Source organism: Diabrotica undecimpunctata, chromosome 1 (assembly GCF_040954645.1).
Source record: "Diabrotica undecimpunctata isolate CICGRU chromosome 1, icDiaUnde3, whole genome shotgun sequence".
Taxonomy (NCBI): domain Eukaryota; kingdom Metazoa; phylum Arthropoda; class Insecta; order Coleoptera; family Chrysomelidae; genus Diabrotica; species Diabrotica undecimpunctata.
The window spans coordinates 43,160,173-43,177,649 of record NC_092803.1 but is presented as its reverse complement, the minus strand read 5'-3'; the positions used below and the strand labels follow the sequence as shown (position 1 = coordinate 43,177,649).

Genomic DNA, 17,477 nt, shown 5'->3' with positions numbered 1-17,477 from the left:
GGAACACGGTTGAAAGCTTTGGAGAAATCTAAGTAGACTACATCAACAGGATGCCGATTGTTTAAAGATAATGACCAATCATTTATACAATGAAGTAAGATTGTGATCGGTGATAAAGCCATGCGGTGAGGGATGACATTTTCTTGAAGGAGAAACTCATAGCTTGCGAAATAATGGATTCCATGACCTTGCGGACAATAGAAACCAGGCTGATTGGACGATAATTATTGCAATCAATTTTATTTCCTTTCTTGAATATAGGAGTAGCCGAAGCCAATTTCCAGAACGAGGAGAGAGAACCTTGATTAAAAGAAGCATTCATTATGAGAGATATAGAGATGGCTACAAATTCTGCACATTTTTTGAGGAAAAAGGTGGTTAGTCCGTCTAATCCATGTGATGACTCATTGTGTAATTTCCATAAATGATGTTTAATTGCATCCGGTGTGAAAGAGATGTTATCAAGAGTTGTAGGGAAACGTGGACATATTATTTGAGGAATGTTATCGTTAGGTTCATCTGTAAAAACCTGGGAAAAAAATAACGATAAACATTCCGAAGATCAAATTCTCTTTTTAAATTGGCTGAAATATTGTAACTTTCGAATTTTTATTGTTTTCGTTATTCGGTGTAAACCTATTTCATTTCTTATTCGATTAACCCAACTTCGCCGTAATATTTGTCGGTAGATGCACATCTCGAATATTTATTAGTGTCTCTGTAAAGTATCCAACTCTCCATGCCAAACAGCAATGTGGCTTCTTATGCCATACAGCAAGGTGGAGAATATGAAGAAACGTATTAATCTGATTTTAAGTTTTAACGTAATTATGTCTATTAATGAGAATTTTCTTTAGTTTATAGAAGGCGGTTCTTTCTTAGTTATCGTAACAATGGATAACTCCGTTTTGCTAACAACCAGAAGTTTTGTAAAAAACTTATACAGAAGTAAAACACTTCACATTTGTATTTAGGTATAAAACATATAATTAAAACTTTTAAAAAGTGCCATCAAAATTTATACAGTAGCTAGCATAACGTGACGTTTTCGATCTCGATCAGATCATCTTCAGTGCCTTCTTTTGTAATTGAAGCTAACACTAAACTTCGTTGGTCTGTGTCGTTTTAACTGACAAGAACCACGTGTTCGAGCACAAGTCGAGCAAAGAAACATGTTGCTCTTTAAGTATTAAATTTTTTTCCAATGTCATCGACCTAGAGTCACATTAGAATTTAAATTTGGAACAATGTAAAACCATATATTGATGTCACAGCTACAATTTTAGTGTTAGCTTCAATTACAAAAGAAGGCACTGAAGATGATCTGATCTAGATCGAAAACGTCACGTTATGCTACTGTATAAATTTTGACAACACTTTTTAAAAGTTTTGATTATATTGTAGCGAGATTAAATAAAACGAGCGGTTCGAATTTATATAAATATATTTATTTATACGTTTACAGTTCAATAGTATCTTAACAACTAAACTTAACTCATAGAAGGCAGGCTTATATATAAAAGTAATTATGTACTAGAACATTCTGGAGTATCCCACCTCTAATTCGCCTATTTGACGGCTAGATCCCTTCCGCGCTCCAGACATCGCTCGAAAGTTCTCGGCGCTTTCGAAATGCAACCGTTACATGGGCCACGCCGAATGCATGTTCGTAACAATATGTTTTATACCTAAATACAAATGTGAAGTGTTTTACTTCTGTATAAGTTTTTTAAACGATGGTATACAGCCAACTACTGGGATTTCCCATTAATTTTCATTTTCAGAAGTTTTGTCTTAGAAGTATTAAGTTTTAGCCCAAATTCATCACATGCTTCGCTCACCCTTTTTATAAGTCGTTGCAACTATTTTTCACTGGAAGCAATCAGTACCATGCTATCATGTCGTCTGCATATCTGAGATTGTTGACATTAATTCCGTCGATTTTAATGCCTTCTTCTTCATCTAAGGCTTCTTTAAAAATCAATTCGGAGTAGATATTAAAGAGTAGAGGTGATAAAATACCTTGCCTCACTCCACATCGTATCTGCGCTGCTTCCGTGGTATTCTGACCAATTCGTATGTTTGCACATTGATGCCAATACAAATTCTTGATACTACAGAGGTTTTGTCATCAATTTCCACCTGTTACAAGGCATCTATCAGTTTGTCGTGGGTGACCTAGTCATAGGTCTTCTCGAAATCGATAAAACACATATTTATATACCGGTTGTTCTACATCTCTATATCTTTGAACCATAATCTGCAAACTAAATAATGCTTCTCTGGTTTCAAGGTTGTTTCGCTTAGTTTTACCTATATTTTGTTGTAAATTTTCGAGTGCAATATTCTTAAGAAAATTTTTGAGTAGGTACATGAGTCATCAGACTTTTGGTACGATGATCGCTACATTGTTTAGCGTTTATTTTTTTCGGTATAGTTACAAATGTTGACAGTAGCCACTGTGTTGGTATATTCCTCGTTTCGTATATATTTTATTAAAGAGGTTTAGAAGTAGTCCAGGCGGGATCTGTTTTGAATGTGATATAAAAGTTTTCAAATCGCTCCTACCAACGAAAAAATAGTGGAACGGAATGGCATAGATGTGAATATCAGTATGTGATATCAAACTGAGGCAAGGCGGTAATTTGAATAGAGTTAGTTCAGAACAGGCCTTTATTGATTTTTTAAACTACATTCCCCGCATTTATTGACTCCTCTGCTTTTCAGAAAAGAAGTGATACGCTGATACATATATATTTTTTCTTTTCCAATTTCCAATTTGTTCCAAGTCCTTTAAAGTGCAGTATCCTACCTGCTGTTTTATTTTTATTTATAACGATGACAAACAACACAGGATCTTCACATATTGAGTTTTATTTTTGCACACATTGAGTGCGTTATCTATTTGTAATTATGTTTGGAATTCAGTTTTTATGTACTTCGCGTATTACGAGAATAACACATTATGAGTAATTGTTTAGATTGTGCTATGGTTCAACGAATTGACCCACATGTTTTTACAAGGATTTTTTTTGTTAAAATTTTATTGTTTGATGTAAAGATATAGTTGGTTTGTTTAGAAAGGAATGGACCCAATTTTATCAGTTAGAGATTCATTTACATTTACAGAAAATAAATCAAACAGAGTTTTTTGGCATACGATCCTTGAAACTACCTGCCAAAATATTAAGCAATCATACACTTTGCGCGAAATATAATCTGGACAACTAGTTTTTAACTTTAAATATTTTATTTTTAATGTAATAGGGGTATGCGCACAAATCTACGTACCTATATATCATAAACATAAAAATCCTAATAGAAAATGTGAAAACGAATACAGTCTTCCACTCTGCGTTATAGATTACGAAAACATTTTTAGGATCGTCGAAATATGGTACATGGGAGAGACATTAACCAATAAATAGAACTACAGGTACGGAATATTGCTCTTCTCAGAGCCTTCTCTCAGTCCTAACGCATTCTTGTGCTTTAGGCATGTCGAGAATTATTGCATGCAATTTGAGAGAAAGTTGACATTTATTGTATTGTATTAGTCAAATGTGAAAATTCATGTGAAATTCAAGTTTTATCTACTATTTCTACTTATTTTGAAGCAATTTTCTATCACTTCCTCTCCCACGGCAACTGATACTTCCTCCAAAGTAAGAATCCTGGTCTTTGTTTAGATTCATCTTCAAGCCTATTCTTTCTGAAACATTTCTTAATTCTGAAAGCAATTCTGGTATCTGGTTGAGTTCGCTACCAATTATGACAATATAGACACAAAGCGGAGTTGATTCAGGTATCGTCCGTCAATATTTAAACCTTTTTCTCTCAGTTTAGCTGCTTTAAAACGTCCTTTAGGGTCAATGTGAATAACTTCGGAGTAAACTTGTCCCACACCTCTCTGAATTTGTATTGTGTTAGATTTTGTGTTCTCATCTATTTTTATTTCTAATGTAGCGTTTTGTTATATATGCTTTAGCAGCTTCTTATGTCTTGAGTGTATCTTCGCGTTATTCATTACTTCAAATACGGTCTACAGTTCGACTGAATTAAAGGCTTTGTCACAGTCAACAAAACAACTAAGTATAGTGGAACATTGTAAGCGTTGCATTTTTTTATCATTGTTCGGATGTTCTGAATCTATTCTATGGTCCTATAATCTTTGCGGAAACCTGCCTGTTCTGGAGGTTGATAGCTAACGAATTTGAGAGATAGTCTATTAGGAATAATTATTGTGAGAGTTGTGCAATAAAATGAGTTGGACATTTATTAAATTAAAAAATAAAGGGCTCAAGCCAGCACTTAGACGGATTACCTAGTTGATTTCTACTTTCGATGTTAGTTCATTCTTAACTTTTGTTCTGGTTTTGTTCTTTGTATTAATACAGTATAACGAACACGGTTATTACGAGTTTTAGCTTATAACGAGGTACGTTTAGATGTCCCGTGAAATTTCTATTGAACTATAACCCTCTATAGTGAGGTAAATTTGGTTATAACGAGATAAAATAAGAAAAACGTGATTTTTACGTTTTGGCCCGGCCGTAGCTATAATACTCTTTTTAACTGCGCCGCCCGCAATAAAATTCTTACAATTTATGATTCTTAGTTGGAAATTTACAATTTATGATTCACAAGTGTCATTGTAGGGTGTTGACCATTCACACCTAATAAGGTCCTAATAGACAAGATGTGGAAAGTGTTTTAAAGGTTGTCAGAAACTTTATCCAATGAAAAAACGCAAATGAAGAAGCATAAAATTGTTTCACATCTTTAGAAAATATGATAGATAAAATACTGGACAATTTAAAGCAGTCAAAAATGACAGACTTCTTCCAATTGCAGACGCAGTAGTTTATATTATTCTTGAAAATACGCTTTATACAGACTTACAGAATACAGATTTTTTGTTTTAACGTATATCATTGACAATAAAAGTAAACAACTCTTTTTTGTTTTAATGTATTTTATTGACAATAAAAGTTAACAACTTTTTTTCAAAAACTCCATTCAAACAATATTTATTAGCATCTTATATTGCTCCGAATGGCTTCACTATAGAAAGTTAATGTTTTAGAAAACTACATATTCATATGTATGCACAGTATTATTGTTGTTGGATGTAACGAGATCCGCTTATAACGAGGTAATTAGTCAGGCATTTCAGTTCTCGTTATAGAGGGAGTCTACTGTACCTTTAATTATCTTTTTCATCTTGCACGGCTGATTTTTCTCCTTTAGTAATTCTGACACAATCTGAAGCTTTAGTCAAATGTATAAAGCACATATGCAGGTTTATTATATTACAATGCTTTATCGGTAATTTTTCTGGCTATGGATATGGCGTCTATTATTGACCTATTTTGTCGAAAACCTTGTTGTTTTTCACTACTTGTGGATTCTTTATTTATTTTATAGGTAAATATTCTTGTTAATAGTTTGTGAGTTGTACTCAACAATATATTGGTACTGTAATTGGTAGGATCTTTCCTGTTTCCTCTCTTTTGTTTGGTATTGTTATACTCCTTCACTGGTCTGATACACACTGACTATATTATATTATTTCCTGAAAAAGCTTCTCTATGTTTTAGAGCAGGGTTCTGAAGCCTTTTCTGTTTTTTTTTAATTTACATTTTTGATTTTTTTTTATTTACGTACTATTCTAACCTGATCAACAATTAGATAAATGAGTAAATTTGTTCTAACCTAATTGAATTAAAGTTGTTCCTAAATCTTGTAGCACAACAAACGTTGGATATATTTGAGGCACACCAAATGAACGGGACGCGTTGCTCAGAATCGGAGGAGATATGGGCGTGGTTCTTTAGAGATTCTTACTAGCTCAGGAATAAAAGAAAAATTAAAAAGAAAAAAAATTAGGAAGATGATAGCTACTAGAGCTAAACCAGATATATGGGATACACAATACAAAGAAGACAGATTATCAAACTAGTAAGAATTATAAATGGAGGCATGGAAGAATTATTATTGACCTTTTACACCAAAAAAAACTCATATAGTAGTCATTTAAAGGTGAAGACCGAACACCAAAACGAATAATAAACTTGAAACGAACAGGAAGAAGAAAAACATGTCGCCTAGAAGACCTGACAGCAAGTGATAGCCAAGGCTGTGAATGAAGGAGATCTGAGAGAGAACAGCTGGGTGGATAGAACACTATGGAAATGAAAAGCGACCACATTTTATGTGAACATGAGTGGTATACATATTTGTCTTCTAAATTAATAAATTATTCTCTTTCATATTATTAAATTCTTAAAATACGATCACCCGATCTTTGATTTGTTCGTCTTCCCCCCCCCCTTCTAGTCGTAATGGAGGAGTCATCTGAGGAATCCCAGATGACTCCTCCATTGAATCTTGAAAAAGATTCTGCTACCAGATCCATTATTTAATCTTCTAAATGCTGATTTGTACGTCATATCTAAGGAGCTTTCTCTTTTATATACCTGCAAATTCTCATATCTACTGCTTTATTGTGACCTTAACATAACTTAAATGTGACTATCAAATATGTATGCGCTTCTTCTTTAGTACCTATTTAGTATTCTTTTTGTTCTGTATTCCCTAGTTTCTATATATATTTGAACTTTTTTTTATATACAAACATTTTTTATATAAAAACACCAAGGCTCATTTATGTTACAGTTAGTGTCACGGCTAAGTATATCGCGAATAAAATCTGAGATAACCAGTTTCCGGACCTTTCTTACAGTCTACCTAAAGTGTACAATATCTGATAATAACATGATAAATATTTTTATATTTTGAAGTTAAATATACAGGGCGAATTGAACCTTAACACCAATATATTTATATTGTAACGTGTTTAATAAAACTAGCGGCTCTAATTTATGTAAATATATTTGTTTATAACCTTACAGTACGATAATATCTTATCACCTTACTCACTCAATAAGAACGCTGCATTTATAATACGAATACATTATTTACTAGAATAATCTACAGTAGTCCACATCTATTCTATATGAACGCCGCTTCTCCGTACCTCGGTCGATACATCTGGAACATTCAGTTATGTGTCATCATTGCTCTGAGATGTAACGGTTATATGGGGTACGTAGAAATTAGCTTGTTCGTTACACTGCTCGTCACTTAGATCTGAGCGTCCCGATCAGCAACTCTATATGTAGGCTCAGGATGGCGGAATCTACAGGACTCTCCAGCTCTGCACTTCAGGAAGAAATAACAGTCTAATGTCTTTGAAGGACACGATCTAGTCGGGTTAATGCAACAGACAGTAATTCGTACCTCGGTTTCTTGGAAGATCAATTCAAGCATGCTTCTGACTATCTCCCAATCTAGATTTTCTAGTGCATGACCTATCTTTGGTAAGGCCAAATTCTTGATGTCATAATTGCACACGATTTTCTTCAAATTAGTTAGAGCACGCCATATGTCCTCGTATCTTGCTCTGTCTGTATAAAACTTCTTGGTCACCATGTACAGCAAAGATCGAGGACCATCTTCTAAGTGCAGTATTCTTCCAACTTTAGGCTGCTGACTTATCAACTCGTCCAAGCGACAGAACTTCGTATTGAATACTGACGAGTTTTCTTTAGCCATCTCGAGGTCTTGGGCAACATAGTGAGCTAGAGAAACGTTTTCCGGAACACTAAAAAGATCCTGTTGAATCCATAATCCCTTTATTCTCTTTTTAATTTCATGCGGACTTTCCCATTGTCTTTTTGGGTTAGGAGACAAACTTCGACGACATTGTGGATTAAAAAGCCAAAAAAGATCACCTACTTCAAAGCTTTCATTCTTGCATCGAGAATCATATTGATCTTTCATTCTGTTACTGGCTAACGGGATGTGTTGTTGGGCAAGTTCATGAATGTTGTTCATTGTTAACTTCAAGCGGTCGACATATTCTTCGCTTGCAACATGTTTTTCGAAAGGTCTGCAGCCAAACTCTAAGTCGCAGGGCAAACGAACTTCACGACCCAACATCAGGCAGGTTGGAGTCTGGCCTGTAGTTTCATTCACGGCCGAGGGGTAGGCCATTAGGAATAAATGAATGTGCTGGTCCCAATCACTTTGATGTTCGGGTACAACTTTGGACAGGTGTTTACCCATCATTCGATTCATCCTATAGACTATTCCATATGATTGAGGATGCAGGGGTGTTGTTCTGATCTTATTAACAATTCAATTTACAAACGTTTTGGAAGAGGGTTCACTCGAAGTTTCACCCTTGGTCGGAGTGAATTTTCAAGGGAACACCAAATCGGCTGAAGAATTTTTAACAAGTACGTCTGCAACGTTAGCAGATTCTTGATTTGGTATCGCAAGACCTCAGTCACTTTCGTAAAATAATCCATGGCTACCAGGATATATTTGTTTCCATCGTTCGTTTCTGGAAATGGACCTGCAATGTCGATTGCTACTCTTTCTGTAGGACTACAAACATTGCACTGTTTCTTGGGTTTCATGGGGTTTTTTATCAACTGGACCATTACTGGTTGCATACAGTCTTCGTAATACCAAAGTGTCGACCTGGTTCATCGTCATGCAACTGACGCAATACTTCTGACACTTAACTTTTCGTTTTACAATCAACTGAAGCTTAGATTCTGTACCATCATCGTTCTCAAAGGTTCTATAACTTTTGACAGTTCCATTAGCTCCAGTAGGACTTGAATTTTGGACTACATGTACTAATGTCTGGCCAAGAATATATCGTATCCTCCATATCTATAAGTAAAGGGAAGCGGTGCTTCTCCCGCTTCCAGGGACCGCATGCCTCTGGTAAATCATATTACTTATTGGCAAATATTATTTAGCCCTTCTCGATTATTAATTAGTGTTACCTCTCCGTGTATTCCTTACTTATTATTAAATTAAATAACTATACGAAAAACTAGTTCATAACTATAGTTTATTGATTGTTGATATGTTATTACTCTTGGATATGCACCACAAATGATCTTATAATACAAACCTGAACTACGTCGAATATTTTACCTGAACTACGATATGTTGATTTAATTTCTTAACCAGTACTTCTCAATTGTTACAGTAGCGGGAAAAGCACCAGCTAAAGCAGGATGGACACAAGAATTTGCAGAAAAACTGGTGGCTACTATAATAAAAAATATCCAACTTAGTATAAAACATATACACATCAGGTATGAAGACAAAGTTACGAATCCGAAATTTCCATTTTCTTTTGGTGTTACATTAGACCAACTTATAGTCGAAAGTACAGATGCCAACTGGAAAAAGACTATCGCAGATGATATCATCAAAATTTACAAGGTAAGTTGTAAAATTTACAATAATTTGTTGTCTCTAAATCACTAGTTTAACTGTTATTTTGTCATATATGTCATTTTTGTACTTATACAATGGCGCTTTAAAAGCATAACGGATTGAAGATCCGTTATGCTATGAAAAATGTATTTGTTATTTTCTTATATGGTATTTAACAGAAGAGTAGAAAGTGACCAGAAAGAGTTATAATATGTCGACCATGTTTTAAACAATACAAAATGTGCCCGGGTAGAAGAATATCACTATGGCTAAAAAATGTACATCAATTGTATGAAATAAGCCAGCTTATGTCAAATGCCCCCGAAATGACATCAAAATTATTATTTGTGACCTAAATTCTTAGATTGATGAAGAAGCAAATATTAGATTACCAAGGTGAAATGGACATAGCCCGATCTCACACAGAACCAAATCGACCATGCTCTTATTGATAGTAGACACTTTTCTAATCTCCTAGATGTTCACAGTTATAGAGACGCCAACGCGGATTCAGACCACTTCGTGGTAAGAACCAAACTACACACAAGAATACCATATGTAAAGAAGGAGAGGTGTAAAAGCAAAGAGATATACACCTCTTGAAAGATGGATAAACGGTGGAAAGATAGCAGCAGATCAATGATCTCAACAACAGATCAATGATCTCAATAACAGATCAATGATATCATAACTACTATGGATACAGACCGCATGCCCACAATAAACCAGGAATGAGATATATGTAAAGAAATCGTAAAACAAGCAGAAAATCAAATCCTAGGCATGGAAGAATTGTCTAAAAAGTACTGGTTGATTAAATGTTGAATATGAGTTGAATGTTAAATGAGCAAGCTACAAAAAAGAAGAACCATGCATAAGGGCTTGTGCAACAAAGGATCAACTGTCCAATCTTATAGAGGAAGCGGAGCTTAAAAAGATGAGAAACGTGTTCAGAAGAGACATAAAAGTAAGTTTGAGACTAAAATGTTTGAAGAACTGGAAGTCATAAGAAATTATTACGAGACCAGAAACTTTATAGAAAGATCGATAGTGTAAGAAAATAATTGAAACCGAGATTAAATGTGTACAGGGACAAGAATGGAAATATAACAAGCAGAAAATCTTTAAGAGATGATTGGAATTTTGTTAAGGATTTGCTGTGCATTAAGTTTCATAGTGGTCTATATATGCAATTAAACCTTAAACTAAATGAAAATGAAGTCGATTCACCCACCTTACAGGATACTAACAAGGCAATCGAGAAAATAAAGAACAACAAAGTTCCAGGAAATCAAGAAATATCTGCATAACTCTACAAATATGGAGAACACTTAACAAAATCCACATACTCTGAAGACATCATGGGTGAATATCACAGTGGATTCAGACCTGGTTGGTCAACAATTGACCAGATATTCGTATTTAGACATATACTTACCATGGTATAAAAGCATGGAATTTGATATCGACACCTTCCACCTATTCGTAGATTTCAAAGCAGCGTAGCAGCAACATTTGCTACCTAAATGTCCTTATAGAGACTACGTTTCAGGGCCAGCAACCCTAGTGTTCCTTAACAACCTCATTTTACTTGTGGAAAGTTATAAGAGCTGCAGAACTGAATAACCGAGGTACAATATTTAATAAATCTTCCCAGATATTGATCTATGCAGAGGACTTGTACAAGTACTCGTATTTTTGACAGTTAAGTCTACCAGGATTTTTGAAGCGAAGCTTCTATACCTGCCAATACTTCTTCGTCCATTTGGTGACTTATCTCGTGCTATTCGTACTATCCTATCCTCTGCCATTCTACTAATGTGTTCGTTCCACTCCTGTTTCCGTTTTGTCACCATTTTGCCATCCATGTATGTATTCTATATTGCATGCTCTTCTTGTGTTTTCGCTTCTCTCCCTATCCAACAGATTTTTTTCTGATATTCGTCGGAGTATTTTCATCTCTTTTGTTTCTAGTAGTCGTCTCGTTTTAGATGTGTATGTTAATATAGGTCTAATTGCTGCTTTACAGAGTCTTGTTTTTGTGTCTTGTCTTAGGTGTTTGTTCTTCCAGATTGTGTCATTAAGAGATCCCGTCGCTTTACTTGCTTTTAAGCTTTGTTGTCGTACTTCTTCTTCAACATCTCCGTAACTAGTTATATCTATTCCTAGATATCTAAACCTTGCTTCCTGCTTTATTATTTTCCCATTAATTTCGATTTTACATCGTAGTGGGTATTTAGATGTCATACATTTGTTTTTTTCTGCTGATATTATCATATTGTATTTCTTGGCTGTTGTATTGAAAAAATATATGGTAATCTTTATAGCTCGTCTTCTGTCTCGGCGATTAATGCGGCGTCGTCTCCATAACATAATATTTGGATTTCTTTGTTCCCCATTCTGTAACCATGACCTTTACATTACTCTCTTTAATTTTAAAAATATAGAAAACATAGTATAAATCATCGCGCTAGTCTACTGTACCACCTACAGTAACATCTTTTTTAATGTTTATCGTATCTTATAATATGTGATAAATAATTTATTATTATTATTTTCAGATACTTCATTTGGAGAACTTGGCCATTTACTTGAATTGTAAAAGTTCTCTTTACGGGGACCTGCCTGTGGTGCAAATGATAAAAAAACTGGAATTGGGAATAGCTACAAAAGAGCACAATCCTGAAGGATTTAAATACAGTAAGTTAGTTTTTTACGAGACGCTCGAAAGTCATTAAGTTGAGTAAAATATGCTTTAACAGACGTCGAGCTCGGTTGCTCTGAGAAAATATACCGTAATTTTAGCCTACGTGGACCGGTTGGATAACATAAAGAGGGTGTTCGGACTTAGTCGACTTTATTGGCATGGGCGGACTACTTAAACCAGACTGAAGAAACATACTAGCCAGTAGAAAAAGAGACTGCGGTTTTCTCTAGTATTTGTGGTGTTTCACTTCAGTTCGAGCCTGTAATTTTACGGAGATTATTTCTACCACAGATTTTCATTTTAGTGTTGGTATAGTGTTTATACGACAATGCTCTATCAAAGGAAATGGCCAAATATTTAGAATAATGGCGGTGTTCCAGCTTCGTCTTCAGGTAATTTGTAGTCTTCTAGACGCGTACTTGTTGCGGATTTGAACGGCACATACTTGGGTCGGCTTGAGTCGTTTCTCGCCAGAGTATTGTTCGTCCCTCTTCAAGGCTTTTGTGATACCCACTTCAACCTCTTTAATCGTGTTATCCTAGACGGCCATGGCTGTGCTATCAGCGTAGATGAAGTTCGTAGTATACATAACAAAATACTACATTTAACGAAGCCATACATATCAAACCAAAGAGTATTTTTAAAAAGAAGAGGTATCACTTCCGTGCAAAAGTCCTAATTGTTTATCACTTTCGTGTTTAATTGTCACAAAGCAATGAAAACACAATGCATAAATGACAAAATAGCCTAGAAAATTATTTTTTCAAATACTCTGTATCAAAATCAAACAAATACCTAAATAAACAACGAGGGGAAAACGACGGACATCTAATTCACATTATCCGTACCAACCGGGTATGAAAACCCTGAAATATAGGGTAATATATTCTTTTCTGTCATAATAGAAGCAACTATAAAATGGCTTCGATCTGGACGCAATAGCGACATCTGATAAATAAATCCGTACACTGATTTTCGAAACCAAATTCAGATTTCTGCTTTAATCTGTGCCTTCTAAGAATTGCAAGGCAAAACAGACGTTGATAAAGATGTTATTAGAGACATGGGGAATCTAAAATTGCATTCCACAACATATCTCCTCAACTAAGCAAAAATCCTTAGCGAATTGGTTTCTTGTACTCATAAAGGGTATATCGGAATAAAAGGAATATTTTATTTCGGGAGGAAAGGAGCAGATTTTACATATTTTTTATGTTGAAGCGGCTGGCAATATTGGTATGTTATTTGAAAGGTTTCTCTTCAAAATCCACAAGGAAAATAATTCCTGTAGCTGGCTGTATACCACGTATAACAAAAGAGGTTAGTCTTTGTATGTGGGTATATTTTAAAATATACCCACATACAAAGACTAACCTCTTTTGTTTCTCTTCAAGTCGGCCATTTTCTGACTGGCTGGCTGTTTCATTGGTGGTTAGAGACGCATGACCTGGAGAGAATGTAGAATCTCGGCTTAAACCTCTCAGAAGTTTCTTTGGTTTATTGCTGCTTCTTGTATCTAAATGCTCAATTGTTTTTAGCCAGCTTTCTCTTTCAGTGGATAGTATAAAGAGATTGGCTTCAAATAACTGTCAGAGTATCTTGGTCCTGGAACAATCTTAACTACTACTTATCCAGTAGGGTCTGCTTTTTGGAAGCTGTACGTACGTTTTGTATCGGAAATTCCACGTCTTTTCAGCACTGATGTTGGCTGATGAAGAGAAGATTAATGTTGTTGCATCCTCTGTGTGATCTTTATACTATTAAAGAACGCAGTTAGCTTATTATCATGGGTTAGGTAATTTGTTTATTTCAGCCCACCTTATAACAGTTTCTCCATTTTTGTCGCCTTCAAGGTATGCACAAGGTGCTGTGACTCTTAAAGTGTTCGATAATAAAATTAAGTTTATTTTCGTTAAAGTTGTTGACCTTTTCGCTCGTAAAATCTATATTTGATTCATATCAACTAGGATCAACTCTCTTTTCTAGTATTTCATAAAAATAATTAAATTGTATCAAAATTATCAGTACTTTCCGAGAGCGTGAGAATTAGAGTAATGCCCAAGTTTTAGCAATGGAACTTTGATATTAATATGAATGTTAGATATACAGAAATTTCAGATAATATAAAACTACAAAAAAGTAGATAAATGTTTTAGATTGTATAAAATATAGAAAAAAAAAATGCGGAGTATATTCAGATAGTAAAAATGCAGCGTTCCCATAAGTCATATGGATTTTTTTGCACCCGTGACGTCTAAATGGATGCCCAATAGTCAAAATAAGCCATCGTACGCCTTGTTTTGTTACGAGATGTCATCGCAGTAGCCTAATATGTCAACTAGTTCATCTTCCATGTATTATTTAAGACCATACCGACACACATGACTTAGGAGCTGGAGACAGTATGTCCTTTCAAAAGAACTTGCGCAGCAGGTTGAAACAAAAGTTTTACTAGTGGTTCGTCGTCTTATTACTATTGGCTCTCTTAGAGCTTCTCACACTCAAACCTTCCGAACGTTTTTAAACTACCATGAGTCCTTTCTCCAGTCAATTATGACTCTTGAGGTATGTTATTTATTTTGTTAATATGTTTTTAGTTCTGGGGCCAATAAACTCCTCAGCCAGACTGATAATGAATCAGAAACCTGAAATCGACCAGCCTCCCTACACCATACCGAAGTTTCATTTTAATCTCCAAATGGAGACCCTCTACATAGGAATCAACAAGAGCCAGTACAGAGATATAATAGCGTTGGTGGATTCTATGGGAAGAATGACCAAAGGCCTCCCTTATCGCAAATACCGACCGAATTTGACGGAATACAAAGGGCATTACCGCGAGTGGTGGAAATTTGCCATCACTTCTGTTTTAGAGCAAGACGTGAAACGGAAGAGAAGGGAGTGGAACTGGGACAACATTTTAAATTATAGGAAAAAGTGTAAAACATACAAGGAACTGTACACCTTATCAAATCAGAAGAAAGCTGTAAGTATACTGTATATTTTAAGTACAATATCTATTGCCTGTTATTTTTTAAGTTTGATTTTGAGTTCTCTCTTTTTAGTTGAAACCCGAAGACGCTGAAAATCTAAAATCTTGCGAGAAGGTTTTAGATCTCACCAACCTCATCATTATTAGGCAACAAGTTCAAGCACAGGCTATGAAAGAGGCTAAGGAAAAGGGAAAACAGTCTTGGTGGGACTGGGCCTGGGGAAGCAAGTCAAAATCCAGTATGGATGGTACAAAGGGTGACATTAGTAAGTATCATTATCGTATCATATTTTTATTTGGTTCCATTTTTGCCTTAAGGGAGGTTTAGAGGTATTTAGCCTTGCTGTTCAGGTTATGCCTCTTTTACTCACTCTGTCCAGAGTATTAACTGTCTTTACAAACTATTTTTCTCGTGTTTATTATAATTGTTACTATTGTACTTATCAGCTGCTTCTATGTTTGCATTGTTATATGATCACCTAACTGTATTAGAGCTGTTTTCATAGAACAAATTCCCATTTGTGGTTAAATAATTGATTTACTGATTAACATTTTTTTAGTCGATCAGTTTAAGAAAGAAATGACACCGGAAGAAAAACAAAACATGTACAAAGCTATCGGGTACCAAGAAAATGCCATGCCTACCGAGTACCCCGAAGAATTCGTCGATATATCAGCAACATTTTTGTTAAAAGCACTTCAGCTCGAGTTGTCTGACGTTGATATAACAGAGACGTCAGTTACTGTGCTTAAAGTTGACCTGAATACAGTCCGTTGTAAGTTGGAGACTAGGGCCGCAGCGTCGGCCTTGAAGTAAGTATTTTTATAATTTTAACTTATTTTATTTTAATTCAGTCTAACAAACGTACCGATTTAGAAAGAAATATAAATATAACGTAATATGTATAAAGTAATATACGGGGTGATCAACTTTTGTGATCAAAGTCCGTTATATCTGTTATTATAACAAAAAAAAGTTATTTACAACAATAGGCGGCAGCTGTAAAATTCACATTTTGAAATTAGTTACAAATATATAGGGTCTTTCATAACACGGTAACGTATCGAAGATATGTTTTTTTTTTAATAGAATACCCTGTATTTTATTTTAGGGGGTTACATAGTCAAAAAAGGGGTATGACAGAGTAAGACTCAAAGATGTAATCCATCGTCTGGACAATAGAGAAGTTCCCCTAAATATTATAAAAACTATCGAAAACATCTACCAAAACAGCAAAATGGAAGTCAGAATAGACAAACAACTTACAGAACCTATAGAAATAGGCAGCGGAATTAGACAAGGGGATACATTGAGCCCCATGCTCTTCAATTTAATCATGGATGAAATCATCAAAAGCGTTGACAAAGGAAGGGGATACAGAATGGGAAACGAAGAAATAAAAATACTCTGTTATGCAAACGACCCAATATTGATAGCCCAAGATGAAGATAGTCTGCAAAGACTGGTCCACAGATTTAACATAAGAGCAAAAGAATTTATTATGACAATCTCTTCTCAGAAAACCACAACAATAGTAGTCAGTAAAGAACCAACCAGATGTAAAATAGAAATTGATGGCATCAGTATTGAACAAGTAATGGAAATAACTTACCCGGGAATTACACTGTCTAGCTATGGAGACCTGGACAAAGAAGTGAGAGATTAAATACAAAAAGCAAATAGACTACATCGAACAGAAGAGGTTAACCTGGTACGGACATGTCAGAAGAGCAAACCAAAATCGGTGGATAAATAGAATAACAGAGTGGAGCCCGATAGGAAGAAGAAAGAGAGGCAGACCCCGAAGATCTTTCAGAGATGAAGTGGACGAAGCAATGAGTAGAAGAAACCTACAGGAAGGGGACTGGCTAAACAGGAAAAATTGGAGAAAACGGTTGAGTGAAGGAATACAGTGAAAACTGTGGAAATCCTTGTATATATATATTTATATATATATATATATATATATATATATATATATATATATATATATATATATATATATATACAAATAGACTGGCAGGAGGCCTCAATAACACTATATGGCGAAACAGACACATTAACACTGAGATAAAGTCAAGAATTTATAAAGCCAATAATGACATGCCTCAGAAACAAGACCCGACACATTATTGTTCTTAAAATATAAAAAAAAGCTTACCAGGGGACTGTTTTCACTAACGGCTGTGACGCAGTGTTCACCAGCGCCGGGTTGTCGGCTTAGCTCTACAACAGATTTCTGATGTCACTTTTGACCAAATATTGCAGAAGTTACCTATCCAGATTTATGTCTAGAAGAAAGATTATTTTATTATTTTCCAATAACTGTACCGGTTTTTCAGAAATAAGTTAATTTATAGCTTTTTCCTGAATTACAATGTAACACTGATTTTGTGTAATGCATTGTATAATTAATGTTAAGTACTTTGGTTACTTCAAAAGTACCAATTTTTTAAAGTATTATGTCAACC

At 34.9% G+C, this 17,477-nt stretch overlaps 1 protein-coding gene across 3 annotated transcripts in view; it reads left to right on the top strand.

Moving 5' to 3' along the window:
- The window catches only part of Vps13 (vacuolar protein sorting 13C), an 87,891-nt gene that overhangs the window by 19,016 nt on the left and 51,398 nt on the right, over nucleotides 1–17,477 (top strand). For all 3 annotated transcript variants that reach the window (XM_072541869.1, XM_072541865.1, XM_072541858.1), the window contains exons 4-8: nucleotides 9,074–9,312; nucleotides 11,868–12,006; nucleotides 14,611–14,999; nucleotides 15,079–15,271; nucleotides 15,566–15,818. In XM_072541869.1, the coding sequence (XP_072397970.1) occupies nucleotides 9,074–9,312; nucleotides 11,868–12,006; nucleotides 14,611–14,999; nucleotides 15,079–15,271; nucleotides 15,566–15,818 (1,213 nt within the window). The remainder of the gene's footprint in view (nucleotides 1–9,073; nucleotides 9,313–11,867; nucleotides 12,007–14,610; nucleotides 15,000–15,078; nucleotides 15,272–15,565; nucleotides 15,819–17,477) is intronic.